General features: G+C 41.3%; 1 protein-coding gene across 1 annotated transcript; it reads right to left on the bottom strand.

Moving 5' to 3' along the window:
• Window positions 1-575: 575 nt before the first annotated feature.
• Window positions 576-25,357, bottom strand: LOC122639581 (urea-proton symporter DUR3-like). The gene is made up of 9 exons (XM_043832449.1): window positions 25,148-25,357; window positions 5,083-5,190; window positions 4,896-4,991; window positions 4,702-4,784; window positions 4,352-4,572; window positions 3,957-4,219; window positions 3,518-3,756; window positions 2,340-2,989; window positions 576-941 (listed from the first exon to the last, which is right to left on the bottom strand). The coding sequence occupies exons 1-9, from the start codon at window positions 25,328-25,330 to the stop codon at window positions 724-726; spliced, it is 2,061 nt and encodes a 686-aa protein (XP_043688384.1). The 5' UTR covers window positions 25,331-25,357; the 3' UTR covers window positions 576-723.
• Between the last annotated feature and the right edge of the window lie 533 nt (window positions 25,358-25,890).

Raw genomic sequence — 25,890 nt, 5'->3', positions numbered from 1 at the left:
GGGCATGGGATTTGGGTTGCACTCAAATCCGACCCCTAGTGGGCGTGGGATTTGGATGCTACCCAAAATCCTAACAATATCATTCCATTATATTGAAACATCGATCATCTAAGAAGTCTAGCTACTAAGTCAAGCAGAGTAGTTGTCTTACACTTCCCTCAAATTGTGCTCTGACTTGTAACCAATCTATGGTTTGATCAATCCCTATTGGAGCCATGCATGAACTCATATCGATGGGTCCTAGACCATAATCTAGGCAACGACTCAATCCGTAAGGGATAGATATGAAGTCTTGGAAAGGGTTGAACCAAAGACATTAGAGACACCAAATGTGAGTGACTATTATCACATGGGTGTTTACCCATTTTTTAACAAAAGATTCATCCCACTGAAACTTTTTTTACTTAGGCTATGAGGCTTTAACCCATCATGATTTTCTGCTTCCATTGAGCAACAACAAAGGCTCGGGTTACAAGGCTAGAAGAGAAGTTTAACATTGATCATTAAGGTTATACCCCTGAGCACATATCCTTATTTACAAGAACAAGGTACAACACAAGGAACAACATTTGCTGGAAATCTGAACAGAAATCTAAGCTTCCATGTATCATTGACAATAGTTTAGATGAGAAGACTATTGTGGCTTTGATGAAACAGAATGAATTCTTCGCCCTATTTTTCATGTTTCATTGTCTTCTCTTTCTCTAATATAAGTACATTCCTTCAGCCTCTGGTTTCCGCTAACGTGATTTCACCTATTTTGGAATTCAATTCTTTAATCTTTTCATTGTGAATGGCATTTGTAAATATTCCAATCAAAACATTTTTTATTGTTTCCCTGCTTTCGATCAAAGGCAAAGCAATAATCACAACTGATCCAATGGTACCCCAGGCTATTGCAATGACAGCCCAAAATGTGAAGTATCCCAAGCTGAACTCTCCTGCAAAAGAGAGATAGATTTAGGACAATATATCTTGCAGAATTCTATGGAAAAGCATACATAATCTATAATGTAAAAGTAACTCAAAGTCAATCTTGAATCAGGGAAACTATTGGGAGATCGGTTGTAGCAGAATCAATACAATAAAAGGAACAAAATTTAAATAACTGAAACTCTATTTTTTTATTACTACCTGTAAATATGAAGGAGAACATAAAAGATAAGGAAAAGAAGAAGAAAGGGAAACAGAAGGGGGATAGGATCAGCTCTCTCAGCCCATTATCCTCTCACCCAGGGCCTCTCACCCACGGTCTCTCAACGTTGCCATGTCTCACAGCTTCAACCATAGCTCTTTTCTCTTCAATCCATATCTCTTTTTCTACTCAGCCTCGTACACTTATTTATAATTAAAGCATGGTTACAAAATAGTAACTCCCTTTTGGCTATTGGAAGGATTACAAAATAGAAACCAAACAAAAATAGAAACTAAATCTAACTAAAAGGATACAAAGGACAGAAATAAAAACTTAAGAGAATATAAACTTCTAAATAAAATCTAAACCTACTTTCTAAATCTAAAATTAGAAACTAAACTGAGCTAAGGTTGCATAATAGACAACCACAAAATATCTAAGAGATTAATTCCAAAATAGAAAAAAAAAAAAAAAAAAAAAAAAACTGACCTCCTAAATCCCCCATGCGTAGAAAAAATTGACTCTTCTAATAAAGCTTTCATGCAATCTAGTCTTGAGCCCCACAAGATCTCCTTGTAATATTCCCACCAAGGCAAATATGGGGTTGTGACACTGTTCATGTGAACGGTACCATGAACAGTAATGTGAACAGTGTTTTGGTCTTTTCTTTTTCTTCATGTTTTGACCTACATCACAAAGCCAACTAATCCATGTGCAAAGGATAAGTTTTAGTGTAAGCTCTGTTTGGTCCTCTTAGAATCCAAACTGCTAGGAAAGATATGAAGATATGATGTATGTTGGATCAGGTCAGGTCAATCAGGCATCGAAGGACTTTATTTTATTTTTGACCTGATCTGATTGCCATGACCAATGGAAAATAAAAATCCATCTAAAATGAAAAACTTTGATCTCCAAAAAAATAGGAGAACAAGTTATTGTTGTGGCCGTCTGAGAGTCCAAGACTCTCTTTGGTATCACTTCTTATATTTTAGAGTGATTCTTCCTGGAAACCGTTCAAAGAATTAATTAATTAATTGGACCAAACATGTTTGTGGTCAGAATTACTCTGGAGAATTAGAAACCCCTCAGAATCTCCTCTGATTAATTAAACAATCCAAACATAGTATTAGGAATGTCTTGAAAGCCTGTTGATAATTCATCCAAGTAGCTACACCTACTAGAAAGAAGTTATTGATGAACTTACTTGCCGGAATAGAGAGAACAGGCCACAGTATCAAAATCACAACAGTGAAACAGATACCCCATTTCGATATCCAAGCTTTTGCTCTTTTCAGCTTTTCCTCCTTGAATTCTTCATCCGGCGAATCGTTCATATCCTTTTCGACCATAGTTATCTGCTTGGTGCTCTCCCAATCATAATTTTGTGGCCACAGTAGACTAAATACAGTATGGATAGCTCCACCAGTCAGTATAGAGACAACGTTTCCAGCAAGCATTGGTGCATTCCTGCCGGTTGTGTTAAGATTTACTCGCCCATACTCTATTTTTGCCACTGCTAGCCACGTGATAATCCCAAGAATGCAGCCACTGATTGTTCCAACAATAGCACCTGATGAGTTTGCCTTCCTCCATAGAAGCATGAAAGCTATAGGGATAACAGCAGAACCAATTAAAACTCCCATGGCTAGAAACATCCAACCCAATGAAACTCCTACCAGATTCAGTATCACTGCAAGCACTCCCATGAAACATCCAAATGCCAGAATGACAACCCTCGAAACATTCAGAATTTGCTTTCCAGTTGCATTTGGATTGATATAGGTTCGGTATATGTCATATGTACACAAGGAAGAAACAGCAATTAGCTCAGCACTGCCAGCAGATGTCACAGCCCTGAAAACATAACATAAATTTCATAAAGCACATGTGAACCTCTGTTTCATTGCCTGGATTACATCTATGCATAGAACATATTAATCATCCAGTGGGAGTTTGATCCTTTTTTAGATATTTTCTTGTAGGATAAGACACGTCAAGCTCATTTATGTTGTCACTAATTCTAAAAACATCCCATCATATTTTTTTTGATAATATTATACCTTTCTTCTAACCCACCGTCGCATACATCTGGAACATTGAATTGGGAAGAATCACTTGTACACTGTATCTAAGAATTCTATCTATTGAAGAGGGAAATAAAGCAAGAATCTTTGCATTTCATGAAAAGAGGTTGTGTAATGGTAATTGAAAGGAGTGAAGAAACAAACAATATATCAGGGAAAAAAAATTGTATTCCCATGAAATACTTGTCCTCCATTTTCCTCTACCCAAGATTTTATAGTTCTCTGAAGTCTAAGAAATCTATGAGATGTGAAAATGAAGGAATTAAACAACAAATCAGTGAAGGGAAGTGATACTCACATAAAAAGCATAGTAAGAAGTAGAATAGATCCTGTTTTTCCCATCAAAGCTATAGCTATAGCAGGAGGAACAAGTCCACGACCGGCCTCACTTTGTGTTAGTGGTAGATCAAGAGCTACAGCTCCTAAACCCAGTGATGTTGCCAAAGAGAAAGGTACGGCAAACCAAACCAAGCCACCCAGCAAGTAGCCCTTGTGAGTTGATGAAGGTCGTGCAGCAATGGCACTCATCCAATACCCCTAAGGTACCAAAAATGGAAAATATAAGCAGTTACAAGAAGATAAAAGTGAACAATGGATTGACTAGTCGCCTACATAAACAAATGAATTGATGTACTGAGATTGTGATATGAAAATAAAGCTAGGGTCAACCTTAGTTTTTTCAAAATTTCTGTAGCAGACATCGAGAAATTATCTCCATAAAAACTAATAGAACTTACATTGTCCACAAAGACAGTGCCAAAGTTGCCAATGACGTTGATAATTCCAAAAACAAGGCCACCTGAACTTAACATTGTTAGGTAGGATCCTTTGTAGTTCCCACCAATAGGTCCACAGGCCTGTCCAGCATGAGAAATTGGCTCTTGACATATTCTTGATTTGTTGGCAACTTCCAAGAGATGATTGTAGACAACTTTCGGACTACCCAACTTGCTACTTGCCGTGTAAACCAGGTATACAAAAATGACCAAAATCACATGCACTAACAACAGTGTATCACGAATTAATTTTATGAAACCTCAAACAATACAGAACAAAATTATAGGCCTTTGATTTCAATTAATCTTATAACCTTAACACATCAGAGATTGCAACAAGTCCAAATATTTTGTACCTAGAACAGAATGTATATAGCTGGCCAAGAAAGTAGCTTTTAGTCCCCCAGCCAATGTGTAGACTATGACACCAATAGGAATTAGAAAGCTTGCAGCATAAATATTGACCCCAGTAAGCGCATTGACAACCGCAGAACCACCAAGAAGAAGCATGGCCGTTACAATAATATTTGTCATGAAGCAGAAGCAAAGGAAGACAATATGAGCTTTAGTCCCCCATCTGAAAGAGGGAGGGAGAGATTACAATCACAATAACAGAGTGCCAAATTTATCATGTAAGAGCAGTTGAAACTAATTATCATTTGGTAATTATCTACCACGTCATGCAAGGCATCTATATAAAACTTACCGGGCCTTTACAACCTCACAGACCGTATGAGCATTAGGAGCCTTTCTTTTGATCTCTATAGCCATAACACCAAACAAGAGTACCTATTTTGTAGAACAGAGTAAGACATTAGTTGCATTTTTTCTATTATCCCTATGAAAGAAGAAAATGATTTAATTGTTTCAATGTATCCAACATAAGATTGTGTAACAGACCTGAATGGAGGCACCACTTGCATACCAGAAAGGACCACTAACACCATACTCCCAGGTGATATTGGAGCTTTGCAAGATTGTGGCAGCCCAAGTCCACTTTACAAATCCAAATACCAAAAAATGTGAGTTCCTACAGTAATTTAATCCAACTTAGCCATAGTTAGAAACCAAAAGAGAAGCATGTTACCTGAGATACGATTACACTAGCAATGAGTCCTGTTTTAACACTTCTTCCTGCAGTATTGAACCATTCAGATGTGTGTTGTGCCCCCACATATTGCTTCTCAAGCCATACCTAATTATAGAAGATACAATATTAAAAAATAACATAGAATAGACACTTGACATTAACAAAAGAGAGAACAATTTTGAATGGGAAGAAGCATGATCTCTAAGTTCAATTATGTTAAATGTTTACCACAAGGAGTCGCCCTTCCTTCTTGTGACGATATTAGTCTTATTAGCCAGTAGCTTTTGGTTATGTTTGGACTAGTAGAATCTTATAGTATTATGTCTTTCTTTGTCTTTGGGTCTATGTACTTAACTCCTAGTTAGACTCTTTGTTTAATGACAATATAAGTAACTGCCCTGGGCCACAGTAGGATTCACTATGAATCCTGCCATGGCTCTAGGTGTTATCTTTCTCTCCTTCAATCTCGTCTTCTCTCTCTTTTCTTTTCCTCCTCTCTCTTTCTATTCTTAATATTTGTAAGTACTACTTACAAGTTTTTCTGCTACTAGATGGTATCAGAGCGATTTTAATCATTGCTTCATCTTCTATCTTGGTTTTGATAGTCTCTTAGAGAATTTTCCTTGTGGTTGCAGCGAGCTATGCTGCCATACATACAATATGAGGCTCTAGTTGAAGATTATATGAAGATAAAATAGGTTCTTGCATATACTACCTAATTTATGGGTTTCCAAATGAGTTATTCATCTATAATAATCGATTTTTATCTACATAAGGGCTGATGGGACTCTTGTTTTTTGGTGTTCATTTTGGCAAAATTCAGATGTGTAGATCAAACTGATATTTTAGAGCTTTGTTGGCCCTTATGGTAAGCACCTTCAATTCCTATTTGAGGATTATCCAAGTCTCTGATATTATGTTATTAAATTTCTCCAAGGGGCTGGCAATGCTCTGTTTTTCTGAATTTTCTCGATAGATTTGACTGAGATTATTAGAGATCATACCATTAGTCTTGTCTGATATTTTTGAGCAGTATTAAAGCATCTGAATGGCCCTTCAACATTGGTTTAGTGTTAATTTGACACCTTGAGGTTCAAATTTCTGAAATCACCCATAGTCTGGGTTTATGATTTTTGAATCTCCATATATTGTTGTTAGTTCTTATTTCTTCTTCAGAATTTTTTAATATTGTAGAGTTTTCCTCCCATAGTTGATAACTATATCTTTTCATATTTGAAATCTATCAGAAAAGGTTATCCAAGTTGCTTGTTACCAATTAGTTCTGAGATAATCTATCTCCCTATTGGTGTTGCTGCCGCTGTCACTAACTGCTATTTAATCTCCATTGTGATTGTCTATTGATAATTGTCTGTTGGTTTATTCATTGGCTATATATGGTATTCTTCTTCTCTAATGGCTGATTCAAACCTCCCCCATGGACTCTATCCATGTCCAAATCACTTCTATCAAACTCAACAGAGCAACAAATTATTTACTCTAGCTAGACATAGGTTGTTAGAGTTTATATCACTGCCAAGTGAAAAATGGATTATCTGACTAGGGCACCACCTCCTATGACGTCTGCTGAGTATCAATATTGGACAATAGAGAATGCCACAATACTTTGTTGGTTGTGGGATAGTATGGAGCCTTTTATGGCTGCCAATGTGATGTTTCACACCATAGCAAAGGGGGTTTGGGATGACCTCAAAGAAATCTAGTCCAAAGATAGGAATATGTTCAGAGTATATGACTTATATAAAAAAAGTTCTTCTCTTTTAAGCAGAATAGCAAATCCATTAATGACTACCATAGCTCCTTTAAAGGCATGTGGGAAGAATTCAATGTATGCCAACCTTTCTCTACACATCCTTGAATCTTAACATGCTGAATTTTTGTTTGCTAATGCTTTGTCTCGATTGGACTTTGACATTCAACCTTTGAAAAGACAAATCCTTGCAAGCGAGAAGATACCATACTTGAATGAAGCATTTTGTTGGATCCAACATACTGTGTCTCCTTCCTTCACCAAATGTGAGTCAACCTCATCTAAAGATAATTCAACTCTTATTTCAAATAATGGGGGTTGCGGTTGTGGTTCTGGCATTTCAAGAAGAGGTCATCGTTCAGGGGGAGGCCGAGGTTGTGGTTGTGGTCACGCCAGAAAACAACCACTAAGGTATGCATTAATGCAATCACTATGGAAAGATGAATCACATTGTTGATACATATTAGGCGAAGCATGGTAAACCTAAGTAGGCTTAATAATTGTCTGCTACTATTATTACATCTGATCATAATTCTATTGCATGTTCATCCTTCGACATCAATTTGGATTCTAACTCTAGAGGTAGTCAATTAAGCGATAAAGTTAATCAATTATTTAATCATATTCAACAAGTTGAGGCATCTGCTTCTATGTCCATTTCTACCAGTGCTCATTCAGGTATTGGCGCACTTGTTGCCACTTCTTCTTCTACACTATGGGTTATTGACTCTGGTACAACTTCTCACATAACTGGTACCTTGCCAAAGTTAAGGGATGTCAGGAGTGAGGGAGTGAGATAGAAGTTTCACAGTGAGAAGTGTAAGGGTAAAAGAGAAGTGTCAGAGTTCGAATAGAAGGTAATAGAGTAAAGGACGTGGCCCATAGGAAAGGGCACAAGAAGAGGAAAGGAAGAGTTGTAAGGAGAAGCCATACATGCTAGTACTAAATTTCTTTGATTTGAATTTGATGAAGTGACGACACTTATCGAGCCTCCATTTATAGAGTGGTAGAGTAATATCGCCATGCGTCACGAATTGGATGGCAGGCACAATTCTTACTAGTTCTCCACACTACTTTTCGGCAGTTGAAGACATTCAGGTATTGGCGCACTCGTTGCCTCTTCTTCTTCTACACTATAGGTTATTGACTCTGGTACAACTTCTCACATGAGTGGTAAGTCCCATTCACTCTCTTCACTTTAGAAGATTAATCACCCTTCTAAAGTCATACTTGATGATGACTCTCATCTACTCAGGTCTTCGCCTCATGTTATGTTACTTAATCTTCTCTTCTTATGTCAAAATCAGTTCTTCGTGTTCCTAACTTACCCTTAATTCTTATTTCTGTTAGTCAATTAATTAAATTCTTTAACTATTCAGACACATTTTAGTCTACTTGTTATGTTTTTCAAGACCTCTAGACTAGGAAGATGATTTAAGGTGGAGGCCATGAAAATGGTAGTTTATATTACTTCGACAATGTCGCCCCTACTTTTTCTACTGCTTCAAGTGTATATTTCCCTCTCTAGTGGGAATACCGATTAGGACATATTTATCTTTCTAAAGTCCAACATATGGTTCCTAGTTGCAAGCATATCTCTCAACTTAAGTGGGAGGCATGTGACCTTAGAAAGCATCAACATACTTTGTTCCCTTCTCGAATGTCTCTCGAAGTTTCTCTTTATTTTTCTTGTTGATTATCACTATCGAATGACTTTGTTATATCTACTAAATCTATCATGTCTATTTTAAGTAATTTTATAATGAAATAAAGACTAAGTTATGTGTGTCAATAAAATTTTTTTGCTCTGAAAATTCTCTTAAGTATACTAAACGAGAAATATCTAAATTTTGTTCTGATCATAGGATAACACATCAAACTAGTTGTCCATATACTCATCAACAGTGTTGTAGCTAAGAGGAAAAATTGGCATTTGTTGGAAGTTGCTCGATCTCTTATGTTTATATGCACGTTCCCGCGTTTTATTTGAGTGATGTTGCTTTAATTGCATGCAATTTAATTTATCACATGCCATCTGCTATCCTTGACAACTTATATCCCTTTTATGTGGTTTTTCCCAAATCATCTTTATTTGGATTACTACAACAGAATTTCCTCGGGTATGCTCACACTCAAAAAGGCTGCCGATGTGATGATCCTGTTACATGTCAACATTTTATCATTGCTTAGTACACCATAATTTTCTGTTGAAAGTCATCAGTTGAATAATAATCTTCTTGATCTGGCACTTATTCCTGTACCTATTTCTCTTACCAACTCCGTACTATAACTATACAAGCACCATTTCAAGTCCACTTCAACAGTTCTTGCTGATCTCCACTGGCTTTCCAGTCTCTCTTCATAAATGTATTCAAGCTTGTACTAAAAAAATCTAATATTACCTATCCTATTTTTAAATTTGTTTTAGTTTCCCACCTTCCACTTTTACTTCATAATTTTGCTTTTTCTTTATCTACTGTGTATGTGCCTACTAAATACCTGGAAGCATTGTTACATCCTAGTTAAAACAATTCTATGAATGTGGAGATGAATGCTTTGTTAGAATATAGGACATGGTCTCTTACCGACTACCCCAGCGAAGGAACTTGTGCCGTGTCATTGGGTGTACATTGTCAAGCACTTACCAGATGGTTCTGTTGAGCGACTAAAAGCTTGCTTGGCTGTCAAAGGATATATTCAAATGTATGGCATTGACTATTTTGAGTCATTCTCTCCAGCAACTTGTCGTAACTCTGTTCCTGTACTGATATCCTTGTTTGTTACTCTTGACTTGCTTTTGTTTCAACTTGATATCAAAAAATGCTTTTTCTTTGTGGTGATCTTAAGGAGGCTATATATGGAGCAATTAGCTGGGCTGTCAATGGTTTTTCATCTTCAGAATGCTATTTATGAGTTTAAACAGTCTCCTCATGCTTGGTTCAACAAATTCAATATGGTCATCGGTGGTTATGGGTTTACACAGTGCTTCTTTATTCATTCTGTATTTATTCGTAGATGTGACTCCAATGTGGTTATTTTGGTTGTGTATGTAGATGATGTTATTATATTTGTTGAAGATTTTCTAGGTTGAAGAGTCAAGGTGTATTTTCATAGACACTTTCAAATGACAGATTTGGAAGTGCTTAAATATTTTTTATATATTGAACTTATTTGTAGTATTGAGGGAATCAGTCTGTCTCAGAGGTAGTATGTCTTTGATCTTCTATCTAAGACTAGGGTGTTGGGCTCTAAGCCTATAGATACTCCTATGGATCCTCATTTGAAACATGGAGCTTGTGATGATAGAGAATTTGCAGATAAACATCAATACATGCGATTTGTTGGACGACTTATCTGCCTAACTGTTCAGTCTGCACTAGTTTTTGGATTTGCCAAAATCAAGTCCTTGGTGTAGCAAAAGGCAGTAACTTGAGGCGGTTATTAGTTTAATGAAGGGCTGCTAAGCGATATGGTAATTTTAAATTACATTACTGATAAGCATCTTTATACTTTGTGGACTTTCAAGGGAACCAAGTGATTTACTGAAGTCCACAAAATATAAAGATGCTTATCATTGATGTAATCTGTTGTGCAAAGATTTCTGCCAGAGAGAAATCTACCGGTGGCACAACTGATATGCTTAATAGAGAAACCGGATGGAATTGGGAATAACGGAGATGGGACTGTGAAAGCTTCTCTCTTTATTGAACACTGAATATTACTAATTGAGTTCTTTTTTTACATGAGGGTCTAGCCCTTAATTTATAGTGATCGATGGGATCTCGGGCGATCCTTGCTATTTCAATAGTTGCCTTTTCTGGGTGCATGGTTTTAGGAAACTCCCATTCCTGTTGAGATTCCCCCGTGAATCTTGGGATCTCCATGATTCTTGACGCAAGTAGGACCTTCTCTTGGTGGTTACGTAACTGCCATAGTGGGGCCTAACTTCATAACCGCCAAGCGTGTGGGAGTCTTCAAGCACGCCTGCAACTTGCCTTCCTTTGTGAATCGTGGGGAGTCCACTTGTACGGTCAAGATTTGAAGTAAAAAGTATGCCGTATCATTTGCCCCATACTCCCTTTACTCCCCCTTTACCTCGGTTGAGGTGTAGGGAGTAACTTGATATGCATCGTCGATGGGCCTTCACAAACTGCTAGGAGCTCGGATGGCTGGTCTGGGTCTGGCTAACATGGGGCCAGGCCTAGTTGGAGATGATTCTTTCTCTGTTGGACATCTTTACCCTTCATGGGTCATATATACATGCGCCGCCACTAGCCGCTATTAGAACATGGGAGCGAAATATCTATCATTTTTCGCACTTTTTGAGGGGAGATTGATGGGATGTCATAAAGTTTAATTTTTTAAATCCCTTACTCTCTCGGTGTTCTTTGATGATGATGCCCTTCCTTCAAGGTCTAGGTCCTTTCCTCTCCCTGTCATCTGGTCCGTTGAAAATGATTGTGCATTTGTATCTAACGGGAGTTACGAGGGTGTCCCCAAGGGTATAAAATGTTTCAGCCTTCCTTAGTTTTCTCATCTCATTGTCTTCAAGCTTCTCTGTCAAAGATACTTCTTCGAGTTCTGCCCCAGCATCTTTCTGTGCCTTCCTATTTCCTTCAATCGCAATCTTCTTCGTTCCAAGTAAGTGCTTTTCTCTCCTTCTCCTCTTCTTTTATATCTGTATTCCTTTTTTCTTCCTTTTTGTATTTGTTCGAGATGGGGAAATCCAAGAGAAGTTCTTCTTCCAAAGATGACTCAGAAGTAGAATCCCTATTAGATGAGGGTGAGAGATTATTCCACAGGGTTACCCAAGAAGGAAACCAGGGAATCTCCCCTCGATCGCCTCTAGTTGGAGGCGCAAGTTCTATTTAGGCCTTTGTTCCTCGGAGCTCCACGGGTGTGTTTGCTGGCACCTCTAGCCTTAAGTCCATGAAACGGCTAGGTAGGAAGGGTTATCGAGTTCAACAACCGCAATAGGACCCTACTATTGGGAAAGGGGTCGATGAGATTCCCTCCATTCTTACTGACTATAATCTTTTGGAGATCCGACATGTCTATGTGATTCTAGAGGAGGTTGTTCTTAGAGTTCCATCTCCCGAAGATAAACTGAGTCAGCCCCGACCTCGGGAGGTGGGGCTTATTCTTGACGCCTTTGAAGCAGGGCTCCAATATCCCCTTTCTCCTTTTGTGGGCCGACTTCTCAGGCATTATAAGATAGCTCCCAGCCAACTAGTTTCCAACGGTTGGAGATGTGTGGGAACCTTTTTAATCAAGTGCTTTCGATTGGAGAGATGTCCTTCCGTTGCCCTCTTCATCAGGTGCTTTACATTAAATCAAAATAGTGGTCATCTCGGATGGTATTATTTTCGCCAATGCGGTGTACCGGTAGTGGGTTCTCTTCCTTCGTCCAACCATGGTTAGAAGCAAAGGTTTTTCTAGGCAGTCTATGAGGGGCCTAAGTGTCCCACCAAGTGGAATTACCCTGATACCACAGCTACGAATAAAATTCCACCCTTGGACTCCGAGGATCAGGTGACTCTGGAAAAGATGATAGCTAATAGTAGTCGCATCAAGGCAGTGGTTATCGATCTCCAGGATGTAGGCGAGCTAGAGTGGGGTGAGCATTTTGGAAATTCCTCTTTTCCCCTTTTCAGGGTGTCCCAGGTTGTATTATAACCTTTCCTTTGCTTGATACTTTCTTTTTGTTGGTTGCAGTGGAGTTTCCTTTGGATTCCCTCGCGTCATTTATAGAGAAGGAGGACCTTCAAGTTGTCGGGGACAAAGTTGTGGCCCCCTCGGATAAGAGCAGGAAGAGAAAAGCGTCCTCCACCGAGCTGGGCAAGGATTTCCTGAAGAAGGGATCGTTCAAGCTTCCCCCCGCGCCTATCCGAGGTTCAAAAATTGTGGAGGCTTCCTCGGGTAAGGAGAAGACTTCTAACCCGGGGTTGGTGTCTCGGGAGGAGGGGTCCTCCGTGATCCATAAAGGCCTTCCTCCTCCTGGCAATACCAACAAGGACAAGGCCAAGGCCAAAGGCTAATCTGTATGTGTTCGTTCCCCGATGGTCCATCAGTAACGACCAGAAGGTGATTGGCAATATCGCGGCTGCCGAGAATATGGCACTGAATTGCGTTGCCCCAGTGGACCAGGACTGGCTTTCTGAGATGTCTGATGAGACATTGGAGAAATCCACTCTTGCTTGGGCCTATGAGGTGACATTCTGTTCTCGGTCTGTACTCCTGTTTGTTTCTCCTTGCTTGCTGATTCTCATTCCGTTCTTCCTTTCAGACTTTGGCTTTTGCTTCAGAGTTGGTGGAGCAGAAGAGGAAAGTCGCCTCGGTGTATCAAGAATCCGAGAATGTAATAACGGAGTTGAGGAAGGCTGCCCAGTACAACGATGAACGGGTCTCGCTTCTAAACACCCAGTTGACCACTTTGAGGGCAGAGAGATTCTGCAGTGAAAGCGCTGGAGGCAGCTCAGGAGAGTCTGAGGGAGGCGAAGAAGCAAGCCCAATCTTCCGTGACATCTTATGGGAAGATAAAAAGAAGCTGGAGAAGAAACAACTGCTCCGTAATCTGTAAGAGGATCTTGATAGTCTGAGGGCTCAAGTTAATGATGTCGGGACCAGGGCCCTCAATGAAATCTTAAATCTAAAACTTGCAAGGTTCACCACATGTCGATGGCTTCTCTTGCTAAGCTGAAGACAGCTTACTCCATCTGGTTTCGAGTGAAGGAGAAACAACCAGATTTCAACTTCGAGGGGATATCCGAAGTGGAGTATATGCTTGAGCGGTTAGAGTCGGGTGCCTACAAGCCTGCCTCTTCGGTTGGAAAATTGGACATCCCTCGTTCTTCTTCTTTTGTGATTCCTCAAGTGCCTTCCAACGAGGCCGGTGGGCAAAGTTTTTTGGTCAGCCCAGGAGGAGCTACTGCTAGTGGAACCGGACAAATTATGACTTCTGCTCCTTCTGAGATAGCCCTCGAGCAAAATGTTGTGCAGAGTGTTGAGCAGGGAGAGGAGAATCCTCCCTCGACCTCGTCGACCATGCCAGCTGCCCTCTTGAGCCCTGAAGATGCTGTAGATGCCTCTACGGTTTAATCTCTTGATTCCATCAGATGTCATTGCATTGTTGCTCTCTCTTTATTTTTGTTTTTTTTTTTAATGTAATTCCCTGCTTCTTGATTAATGGAAGATGGCCACAGGTCTTATTTGTTGTTTTGGATTTCTGCCTAGTTGCATATCCGACCATGACTCCTTTCCCCTTTTTTTCCTAGGATCATCCTCCCTTGTCCGATGTCGTGGCTTGGGAGGCTTCAGAGCTTGAGAAGGAGTTGTATTCTCGGATAGAAGTATATGACAGAGCCAATGCTATACTGAGGAAGCGTAATTCTCAGTTGGAAGCAGAATTGAAAGATCACAAGTCCCTTGACCGCTAGGAGAAAGATCTACTGGCTAGGTTGGAGTTTGCTCGGGATATTATGGAAAATGTGAGCGACTATCTCTGGGCTGAAAGATATGCCGCGGCAAACCTTACAATCAATCACGTGGTTCAATCAGCCGCATTTAAATGTTTCTGCGCAGATAAGGCTTTAGAAGGCGCTCAGCGCCTATATAACCGAGTGAGGGAGGTTGCCCCCTATTTTAATTGGGGGAAGATGAGATTGGGATTTGACCCTCGTGTTCCTGTATGGGAGGTTGTGCTTGATCCCTTGACTTTGTCCATACCTTTCTTTCCTCCTCCACAGAATGTTCCAGGGCCTTTGCCCCTTAATCCACCTCGCCCCAAGCTCACACACTTGTAACTGCTGTCGTTGTGCCTCGGGCAACGGTTTTTTACCCCCTTTGATGTATATATGGCTGGTTTTGCTTTATGCTTGGTATTTATTGAATCGGCGCCATGTGGCTTTTCTTTCCTTGAGTTGTCAAATATTTCTTTTCCTTTGGCTTCTGGTGACGTTTGCCCTTCTCTCTGACATAAATACTCATTATGGCGCAAATCCACTTTTCAGAGATTTTTTGAAGATTTCCTATGCTAACATTTATTGTTTCCTTGTTTGACTGATTTTCCACATACTTTAGCATTAATAGGACTGGTAAAGAAATTGAATCGTCGTCTAGGTAATCGCACCACTTCTAATTTTTAGAGGAGTGTTAGTCCATTGGGGTTAGAACACGTGGCCCTGAGAGTAACTTCCCCTTAAGTGGGGTAGTTGTTCCCTTAATATTCTCCTTTGTCTTTGAACCATCGTTTTACCCTATAAATAGGGCTAGCAACCTTTACACTTTTGCTCCACAGGAAGATATGGATTCTTCAGGGTTATCTTCCCGTTGCCATTCCATAGAAACTCTGCGCTTCTTATGGTGTTTTGGTTGCCGTGGTTTTCTTAGATGCAGAGGTTGCATATTTCTGAAGGTCTTCCTTTTTGGAAATGCTACTTTCGGCTTCAATCTTCAATCGATATTTTCCTTCACAGCTTCGATCATCAATCGACACTCAGTGTCCTTTGGGTTAACGAGCCGTGATGGTCCCTCTCTATTTGCCTTCCCTTTGCCGACTCTTTGGAGAGGGAATGTTGCATCAGAGAGGTGGAGAATCTTGAGAAGGCTGCTTCCTGCCGGCTTCACTATTAACGTATTTGGTGGGCGGTGGTGTGGATCTGTCAGTGCGTTGGAGGGACCAAAAGCTAGTTAGATGTCGAGTGCTCTTCGGACTCCTTACTCCCTGTGGTATGAGAGGAGTAGTAACAGGGCTATTTTGGTGCTTCAGCGCACTGATGGGGAATCCCATTTGGCAAAGCAGCTACCTCTTGATTCTCGGGATTGCTTTGGCGCAGGTGGTGCTACCTTACTGGTGTCAAGCTCGGTATCGATCATTGTAATACCGTTGTCAATGCTACCCCTGTCTCACACTTCGCAACCCACGGCGCTCAAGTTTCATCAGCCTTCTTCTGTTCGGGAGCCCAAAAATTTTACAAAGTTGGCTTTCTCCTGTCGGTGTGGTTGGCCAATTAGTTTACCGCGTTTTCTCCTTTGGAAGGACTTGTTTTGAAACCGAGCGCAGCTTCATTGGAGTACTTGTAAACTTTACTGTGTACTTGTATTTGAAAGTTGTAACGGCTTTGTAAACTTGTACTTAAATCATTGCATACTTGTACTGGTAGACTGAAATGCTAATAAAAGAATTTTCGTCATCCAAGCAATTTTCTTTGTATATTTTGTTTTTACATACTTCATCTTTGTGTTGCTTGGCCTTATATTCCCGTTTAGTGCTTTCCTTCATGATCGGATGGCCGCTTCCTTTGATTGGGGGAAACACCCCTATGGTGCCACTCACCAGTATAGTCGGGTGACCATCGCCTTTGTTTTGGGAAAACGCTCCTATGGTGCAACTCACCATTATGGTCGGGTGACCATCATCTTTGCTTTGGGGAAACGCCCCTATGGTGCAACTCACCATTATGGTCGGATGACCATCGTCTTTGCTTTGGGGAAACGCCCCTATGGTGCAACTCACCATTATGGTCGGATGACCATCGCCTTTGCTTTGGGGAAACGCCCCTATGGTGTAAATCACCATTATGGTCGAATGACCATCGCCTTTGTTTTAGGGAAACGCCCCTATGGTGCAACTCACCATTATGGTTGGGTGACCATCATCTTTACTTTGGGGACACGCCCTATGGTGCAACTCACCATTATGGTCTCGATGACCATCGTCTTTGCTTTGGGGAAACGCCCTATGGTGCAACTCACCATTATGGTCGGATGACCATCGCCTTTGCTTTGGTGAAAAGCCCCTATGGTGCAACTCACCATTATGGTCGGATGACCATCGCCTTTACTTTGGGGAAACGCCCCTATGGTGTAACTCACCATTATGGTCGGGTGACCATCGCCTTTGCCTTGGAGAAACGCCCCTATGGTGCAACTCACCATTATGGTCGGATGACCATCGCCTTTGCTTTGAGGAAACGCCCCTATGGTGCAACTCACCATTACGTTGATTGCTAGCACACCATTAGTGATGAAAACAGTAATATTACAGAGAATCATTATGCTTGCCATTAACTTTTTGATCAACCATTGGAGTCTGCATTGGCCATGGCTTGAAATTTCAACAAATGATAATCTGGTAATTCAAATAACAGGGAACTGGCCTTTATTGATAAAATTTCCGTAAGTTCTCTGCATTCCAAGATCGTGGTATAGGTGCCCCCTCCAGGGTCTCCAAATGATAGGCTCCTAGTGCTACTTGTTTGGAGATTTTATATGGTCCTTCCCAATTGGGTGATAATTTTTTCATGGATCTCGGGTCTGAGGCTTTTACCTTGCGCAGGACCAGTTCTCCCTGGTGAAACCTTCTAGGTTTCAACTTTGCGTTGTAGTGGCTTGCTGTCCACTGTTGGTGTACTGCATTCTTTTCCCGAGCTATTTCTCTGATATCCTCCAACAGATCTAAGTTTATTTTTAGCTCCTCATCGTTAACCTCAAGATTATAGAGTTGCACCCGTAGCGAGATTTCTCCTATCTCAACTGGGAGCACCGCTTTTTTTCCATACGTTAACATGAAGGGTGTTTCACCAGTTGCCAACCTCGTGGTTGTCCGATATGCCCACAGAATGTTAGGCAATTCTTCCACCCACAACCCTTTGGCTGTTTCCAGTTTTTTCTTGATCCCATCTAATAGTTGTTCATTGCTTCTACCAGCCCATTGGATTGGAGGTGAGCTACTGAGGTCTTCCTTAGCTGAATCTCATATTGGTCACTAAATTCCTTGAACTTTTGCTCAAACTGCTTTCCATTGTCAGTAATGAGGGTCCTCGGGATTCCATACCTATAGATGACTGAATGGAAGAAGAATTTCCAAACCTTTAAAGCGGTGATTGTTGCCAAAGCTTCCGCTTCTACCCATTTGGTGAAGTAGTCGATGGCCACCACCACAAATTGTCTGCCTCCCGATGCCTTGGGGAAGGGCCCCAGTATATCCATTCCCCACTGGACAAAGGGTAATGGGCTTGAGATTGAAGTAAGCTCCATTGCTAGTTGGAGCGTGATGGGTGTGAACTTCTGACATTTTAGGCATTTGTGGACAAAACTCATTGCTTCTTTGTAGAGGTATGGCCAAAAGTATCCCTGTCTAATGACCTTATGGGTGAGTGTTATGCCCCCCAAGTGTTGTCCACAAATGCTTGTGTGTATCTCCCGAAGAACATACTCTGCCTCAGATGGTCGGAGACACTTCAAATAGGGCATTGCAAATGCTTTTTTATATAGTGTTCCCCTTATCATCGTGTACCTCGCTGCTCTCATTCTGACTTTCTTTGCTTCTTCCTTGTCGCTGGGCAGTACGCCCTCTTGAAGGTAGTTGACTAAGGGGTCCATCCAGCAAGGTTCCACCTCGGTGTGCTCTATACTTGGAGTACCGAGCACATCCAGGTACACTGTTCTGCCCAGGTCTTAAAAATCCGAAGTGGCTATCCTAGAGAGGGCATCTGCAGATGCATTTTGTGTCCTGGGTACCTGAAGTATCTCAAAATGGCTGAATTTTGTGATCAAGTCCTGCACTCTTCTCAGGTACTAGGCCATTCGTGATTCTTTTGCCTCATACTCCCCCTTGACCTGATTAACTATTAGTTGGGAATCACTGTGGATGGTGATACGCTTTACCATCAGACTTTGTGCCAGTTTTAGTCCTGCAATCAGGGCTTCATATTCGGCCCCATTATTGGTTGTCTGAAATTCGAATCTCAGGGCGTACTGCACCAAGAACCCTCCAGGGCTGGTTAGTATTAATCCTGCCCCACACCCTTGTGTGCTGGATGAACCATCCACATACAGTGTCCACCCTTTTACCACCTCTTCAGGTTCCGTGGTGGTGGGGATTTTTTCTTCAAGGAGTGTGCATTCCACCACAAAATCTGCTAGGGCCTGTGCCTTTATGGCAGTTTGGGGCTTGTAATGGATGTCGAATTCCCCCAACTCTATGCACCATGCTACCAGCCTTCCTGAGTGGTTGGGTTTGGCCAATATCTTCTTGAAAGGCAGGTTGATGATTACTTCAATAGTGTAAACTTGGAAATATGGCCTTGACTTTCAAGCCTCCGTGACCAACGCGTAGGCGTGTTTCTCCACACCACTATACCTAGTCTTGGCGTCTAGGAGTACCTTGCTGACATAATAAATTGGTTTTTGGGCGCGCCCGTCTCCTTGGACTAATACCGTGCTAACTGCAATGACTGTGATGGCCAAGTACAGCTGCAATGTGTCCCCTGGTTCTGGCTTTGATAGGAGAGGGGGCTGCACCATATATCTCTTTAGCTCTGTGAAGGCTTTTTGGCATTCTTTGGTCCTTTCGAAGGTGAGCTTGGCCCCTTTGGTTTCACGTTCCTTTGGTCGGATCTTGAGAGCCTTAAAGAAAGGTAAACATCGGTCTCCCGAAGTTGAGATAAATCTCTCGAGCGCGGCTATTCTTCCCATGAGTTCTTATAATTCCTTAACTCTCCCAGGTGGACGCATCTCTAGTATAGCCTTAATCTTTGTGGGATTTGCCTCAATCCCTCTTCTTGAGACCATAAAACCAAGGAACTTTCTTGATGTGACCCCAAAGGTGCACTTGGCCGGGTTTAACCTCATCTTGCTTTCTCTTAAAACCTAAAATGCCTCATTCAAATATGCAATGTGATTTTGTGCTTTCAAGCTTTTTACCAGCATATCATCTATATAAACTTCCACATTGCTGCCTATTTGGTGCCTAAAAAGGTAATTTATCAAGTGCTGGTAGGAGGCTCCAGCATTCTTTAATCCGAAAGGCATGCAAATATAACAGTATATATCTCTCCCTGCAATAAAAGAGGTTTTTAAAATATCAGGTTCATACATCCTGATCTGATTATACCCTGAGTAGGCATCCATGAAAGAAAGCATTTCATGCCCTGCCGTGGCATCTATCAATAAATCAATACGAGGCAAGGGGTAGTAGTCTTTAGGATAGGCTTTATTCAAATCTGTGAAGTCAATACACATTCGCCACTTGCCATTTGGCTTGGGCACCATTACAACATTAGAAAGCCATTCTGGATAGATAGCCTCCTCGATAAAACTGGCATCAAGTAGCTTGGTTACCTCCTCGATCACTTTTTCTTGTCGCTCGGGTGCAAAGGTTCTTTTCTTCTGGAACACTGGCTTGGCAGTGGGGTATACGCTGAGCTTGTGTTCGGCTATCTTCCTGTCTATCCCGAGCATGTCAGTAGCAGACCAGGTAAACACGTCTGCATTTATCCTTAAGAAGTTTATGAGGACGGATTTTCTTTCGCCGTTTAGGCCTGCGCCTACCTGGACGGTGCGCGTGGCGTCCCCTTCCACTATTTCCACAGGGACCAACTCCTCGGCTAGCTTACTTCTCTCCTGCTCTCCGATATCTAGGTTGTCATCCAAGAGGATTAGATGCATTTGGGGTTCCTTTCCTTTGGTCCTCAAATATCCTTCATAGCAGCATCCGGCCGCCACTTGGCTTCCTCGACATTCCCCTACCTCATGATCAATGGGGGATTTTATGACTAGGTGTGGGGTTGAGACTACCACCTGCAGCGCATTGAGTCCTGGGTGCCTCAATATTCCATTGTGCGTGGAATTCACCTTTACCACTAGGAAGTTCATCATCACCGTAGAGAGTTTGGGTTCTGTTCCCACGGTAACCAGCAACTCAATTGATCCTTCTACCTGTACCGGGGCCCCATTGAAGCCGTCTAGGAGAGACTCCACTCTTTTTAGGATCTCGGGTTTCAGAAGCATCTTCTCAAATGCATCATAATATAGGATGTCAGCTGAACTCCCATTGTCCACCAGGATTCTTCCCACCGTATAGTTGGCGATAACCATCTTGATCACTAAGGCATCATCATGGGGAGTCTGAATATCTGCCAGATCTTCATCGAAGAAGGTTATGGGATAACCAGTTCTCCTCCTTTTGACTATCGCCTAGGCTTGCAATACAGATCGAGCGTGCTACTTTTGGGAATTTATGGTTTCTCCTCCCATGCCAGGTCCACCAAATTTGGTCGTTATCTCCCTCAGGGTACTTTTTGGTATGGGGCTTACCTCGGTGTCGATTGCGTTTTGCGCCAACTTCTCGGGGCTTCTCCTTCTTTTCCTGAGCTTTCTTCTCTGTTTTATCTTCTTTCTCGGCCGCAAGAACTTCGGCCAAGTTGATATACTTTTCACATCTTGAAAATAACTCATACATGTCTCCTGGTTCGTCCATGATTAAGGACTTTTTCAACTCGACATCTCAGATTCTGCTACGCAGCGCCTGGAACTTCACTATTTGATCCAAGGTTTCTTTATTGAATCGCGTAAGAAAACCCCTAATGGATTTGTCGGGGCGCTCTTTATGGCCAGAAGATTGGCTGCTGTCTTCTTGTGAACTCTACTGCTTACAAAGTGAGCCAAGAAGGCCCAACCCAGATTTATGAAATTGGAGAGAGACCGTGGAGGGAGCCGAGAGAACCACTGTCGTGCCGCTCCCTTTAAGGTAGAGGGGAAAGCCTTGCACATAATAGCGTCTGAAGCTCCTTGGAAGAACAGGAGGGACTTGAAAGTTTCTAGGTGATCCTCCAGATCCATGATGCCTGCATATTGCTCCATGGTTGGCATCTTGAACCCTTTTGGGAGGGGCTCAAACCGAACCTCATCCGTGAATGCCAAGTCCGTAGTGAAGTGAAAGTTATGAATCGAGGCTTAGTTCTTTCCCCTTATGACTTCTTGAATTTGATCTTGGAGTTCCAAGACCTTGTCGTTCAGGGCTTGCTCAACCTTCGTCATATGTGAATCTTGATTCTTGGCTTTTCCCTGTGTCTCCTTATTCCTTTGTCGGGTGTTGTTGGCATTGCTATGGTTCTCCTTTACTCCGATGAATGAGATCTTTCTCCACGCGACGGTGGTGGTGGGGGTATGGGGATCCCCTGTAGGAGACCACGCTGCATCTCCAATATCTGCTCTATCTTGTCATCCCAGTGGGTCTGCATCGCATCGAATTGTTCCACTGTTACGTAACGTGGTGGGTCCCCTGGGAGTCTTGGCTGAGACTCCTCCTGACGCGGTGGATCCTGATCTTCTAAAATGAGATTTTCACGTTCTTGTCGGGAAGCGGTCGAAAGGGCTAAGGCTCCTCCCTGACCTGCGGCAGAAGGTCCTGGAGGAGGAATCACTACTGCGGCAGTGACGGCGGAGGCGGATCGAGTAATCCCCGACTGGTTTCTTGTGTTGGTCATAATGGAATCTTTGCAGGTCTTTGTTCCCATTTCCCACAGACGGCTCCAAATGTTGTGCAAAGATTTCTGGCGGAGAGAAATCTACCGGTGGCACAACTGATATGCTTAATGGAGAAACCAAATGGAATTGGGAATAACGGAGATGGGACTGTGAAAGCTTCTCTCTTTATTGAACATTGAATATTACTAATTGAGTTCTTTTTTTATATGAGGGTCTAGCCCTTAATTTATAGTGATCGATGGGATCTCGGGCGATCCTTGCTATTTCAATAGTTGTCTTTTCTGGGTGCAAGGTTTTAGGAAACTCCCATTCCTGTTGAGATTTTCCCGTGAATCCCGGGATCTCCACGATTCTTGACACAAGTGGGACCTTCTATTGGTGGTTACGTAACTGCCATAGTGGGGCCTAACTTCATAACCGCCAGGCGTGTGGGAGTCTTCAAGCACGCCTGCAACGTGCCTTCCTTTGTGAATCGTGGGGAGTCCACATGTATGGTCAAGATTTGAAGTACAAATTGTGGCGTATCATAATCTAAACTGCCAGTTAAAATAGTGGTTTAATACTATCTATTAGTCATATAACTAAAATCATAAGAGTTATAATTCCAGCCCAAATTGATGCATAATGGAACTAACCTAGATCTTTTTACCATTAAAAGATAGACTATCAATGAACACCCTCACCTCCTTTGGTCTGCATGTTTTGCTAGAATTTTCTCAGTTATTAAGATAACTATTGGGGAAGGGTTCTCCATGATGCCGGTGTGGGGGAATCTCTAAAGCCTTACCAATGGCGGCACATGGAATGATATAATTTGTTGGAAGTGTGTCCATAAGACCCAATTAATTAAATTAAATATTTTAGTTTATTAATTAATTTACATGATTTTTATTACAGGCCTTGGTAGTCCTTAGGTTTTAACTTAAAATTATTCAAGATTAGGAATGGGACTAGACATCCGTTCATATGGTTGTCGCACTGTGTATACCTAGGAGTGGAGATTCCATGGCACAAGTGCGAGTATATATATTGTGTGTACATACTGTACATTGAACTAGAGGATCTTTATCCCCTCCAGTTCCCTGCCCAGCTCAATTCCCCAGTTCCTCTAACAGGGGGGGCTGGAATGACCACCCTATCCTTGCCCGAACACTCTGCCCGGGTGGGGTCCACCACCTCCCTATTTGAGGAACTAGGGAACTGGGTCGGGCAGGGAAGTAGAGGAGATAATTTTCCTTGAACTAGATCCCATTAGAATTTTGCATGTGTGTTATTGTCATTTTCTTTGGACCAAAATTCTCATCAACAGTATACGTTTGGTCCATTGACTTGAGGGGTCCTTATCATAGTTGTCAAGGCAAAGCCTAGACGTTGCCTAGGCATCAAGGCAGATTTTTTGGGGCCTAGGTGACTGCCCCCTTCGTGGTATTGAACGCCTTAGGCCCTTAGACTCTTAATTTTACTTAAGATATTATTCATCAAAAAGTAAAATACCCCCTATTTGAATCCAATAAAAATAGTTAAACATTAAAATTCCAAAAGGATTAAAAGTCAACCACCCAATTCAAGAATAAAAACTAGATTTTTGGTAGTAGGTGAAATTTTCAATTTTTTAATGTTGGAGTTTTTCTCAAATCTAAAAATTAAATAAAACTTAATATGGTAAAATATTCATTTGTTGTAATATATAAAAAAAAAATATTTCCATTCAAAGCGGTTTTGAGAGCATTCGTGCACATCAAATAAAGAGTGACCAGAACATAACTCCTTCGATATAAAGTAGATTTAAGCAAATTTAGATTTGTTGGAAAAACTGATTTTATGTTCAACCTAATACAAAAAGTCTCATGCAAAAATAAAATCATTTGACCAGTCAAACCTCTTAGAGAACAAAATCATTTTTCTAAATCAAGAGCAATTTAATTATGTATAGATAAGATAATAATTTCTAAGAATAATATAAATCAAATATGAGACTAGGTATATCAAGACAATGACAAATTCCAAGAACTGTATAAACCAAATGTATGTTTTGATTATTTTAAACTTCCAATAACTTGCTTCTTTAGTTCTATTGTCTTATACCAATTGACTGATTAGTTAGTTTGGTAATCTTGTAGCCAGTTGGGTTTCCGCACTTGTCTCTTGGGTCTTAGACTTGCTGTATCAACATTCTCATCCCCAGGATCTATGTTCTGTTCTCGGGTATCATAGACAAGGAAGAAAGAATGGGGATTGGAGAGTGAAGGCGAGCGTGAGGGTGAGGGTGAGGGTGAGAGTGAGGGTAGAGTAGGGGTGGGGTGGGGGGTTGGGAACCGGGGGGTGTAGTTGGACAGTTCGTCGAGCAGCTCGATTCGAGTTTCTTCCTTTTCTTCTGCTCGTAAATTGGAGCTTTTCAGAATGAGAAAGGGAAAGGAAGAAAAAATGGGTCCCACTATTTTTATATTAAAAAACAAAACTACTTTTTTTTTTTGTAAACTTAAAAAACAAAAATACAACAATAGGTTGCTGCTCTAGATTTGCCACATGTCGGTTTACTACCGTATACTCCCATTGTTCAAGGAGCTTATCGGGGCTCCAAAATTCTAGCAATGGAGGAAACCACCCAATGATCCAAAGCCAACCAGAACAACAAAACCAGATTCACCCTGACGGATTCAGATTTATTCGCACATCCAAACATGCTACTAAGCCTTACCATCATTTTTTTTTTTCTGAAAGGAAAAAGTTTTTCCTCCACATTGGGTGAAGGGAAAGTACATCCATCTATGATCATTATTACTTTATCCTTATTAGATAAGATGGAAAATACCCCTATAGTCATAATGATGCTTATTCTACTGTGGTAGTAGTACCAGTGAATAATGACTTTTTCCCATTTACCGTGGGTGAAAGGAAACAGATCATTATCAAAACAATTCATTTTTATTGATTCAAAAACTCAATTTAATGAAGAGTAGAGAATACAAACTAATTCGAAACAACCCTCAAAAGTTCTCAAAGAATGAAAGGTTTGGTACATACCAGGAAAGAGGTGAAGACAGCAAAGAAAGCTCCGAAACCCAAAACGACAGAATACCCAACTCCTTGACTGAGACCTACGTTACCCTCAAAAAAGCTACTCTGCCGGACACAGCTTCCATCGTTGCCGACATGATAGTATTGCGCCGAGAACCCGAACGGTGGGCACTGCGTAGTAGAAGCCATGACTACGGTTACTTCTTTGGAATTTTGTCTTTGTTTATACTGTTTGTATCCTTCTCTCATGGGGACAAAACATATATATAAGGGTGACAGCAGGGAACCTCTACTACGCAAGTAGGAATAAACTTGGTTGGTGACAGGCGGGCACGTCTGAGGTCAACTTAAAGTGTGTGTCTTTCGAGTAGGAAACTTGGAATCATTCTTGGGCTTGGCTTAGGGGTGTCAAAAATGCCAGGCAGGCCCAAACCTGCCCTAAGACTGGCCCAGACCCAACCCTGATTTTTCAGCCTGAAGGTTGGGTCTGGGTTTAAGCCTCAGGCTGAGCCCGGCCCGACCCAATCCTGTATTATTTATTTATAAATATAAATATATATATATATATAATTTTATATATAAAATATATAGATATTTATATTATAATTCTTCTTTACCCTAATCGAAAAAAGTTATAAATCAAATTGACCAAAAAGTCCTAATCATTCATTCATCCTAATCACTAAGGCTAAGGGCGCATATGTCATACAACTAGTAAAGCAAAACCCTAAAGGCTAAATTAAACCTTT

Source organism: Telopea speciosissima, chromosome 9, assembly GCF_018873765.1.
Source record: "Telopea speciosissima isolate NSW1024214 ecotype Mountain lineage chromosome 9, Tspe_v1, whole genome shotgun sequence".
In the NCBI taxonomy this organism is placed as follows: Eukaryota; Viridiplantae; Streptophyta; class Magnoliopsida; order Proteales; family Proteaceae; genus Telopea; species Telopea speciosissima.
The sequence above is the reverse complement of the archived record's forward strand: the minus strand, read 5'-3'. Positions and strand labels throughout refer to the sequence as shown.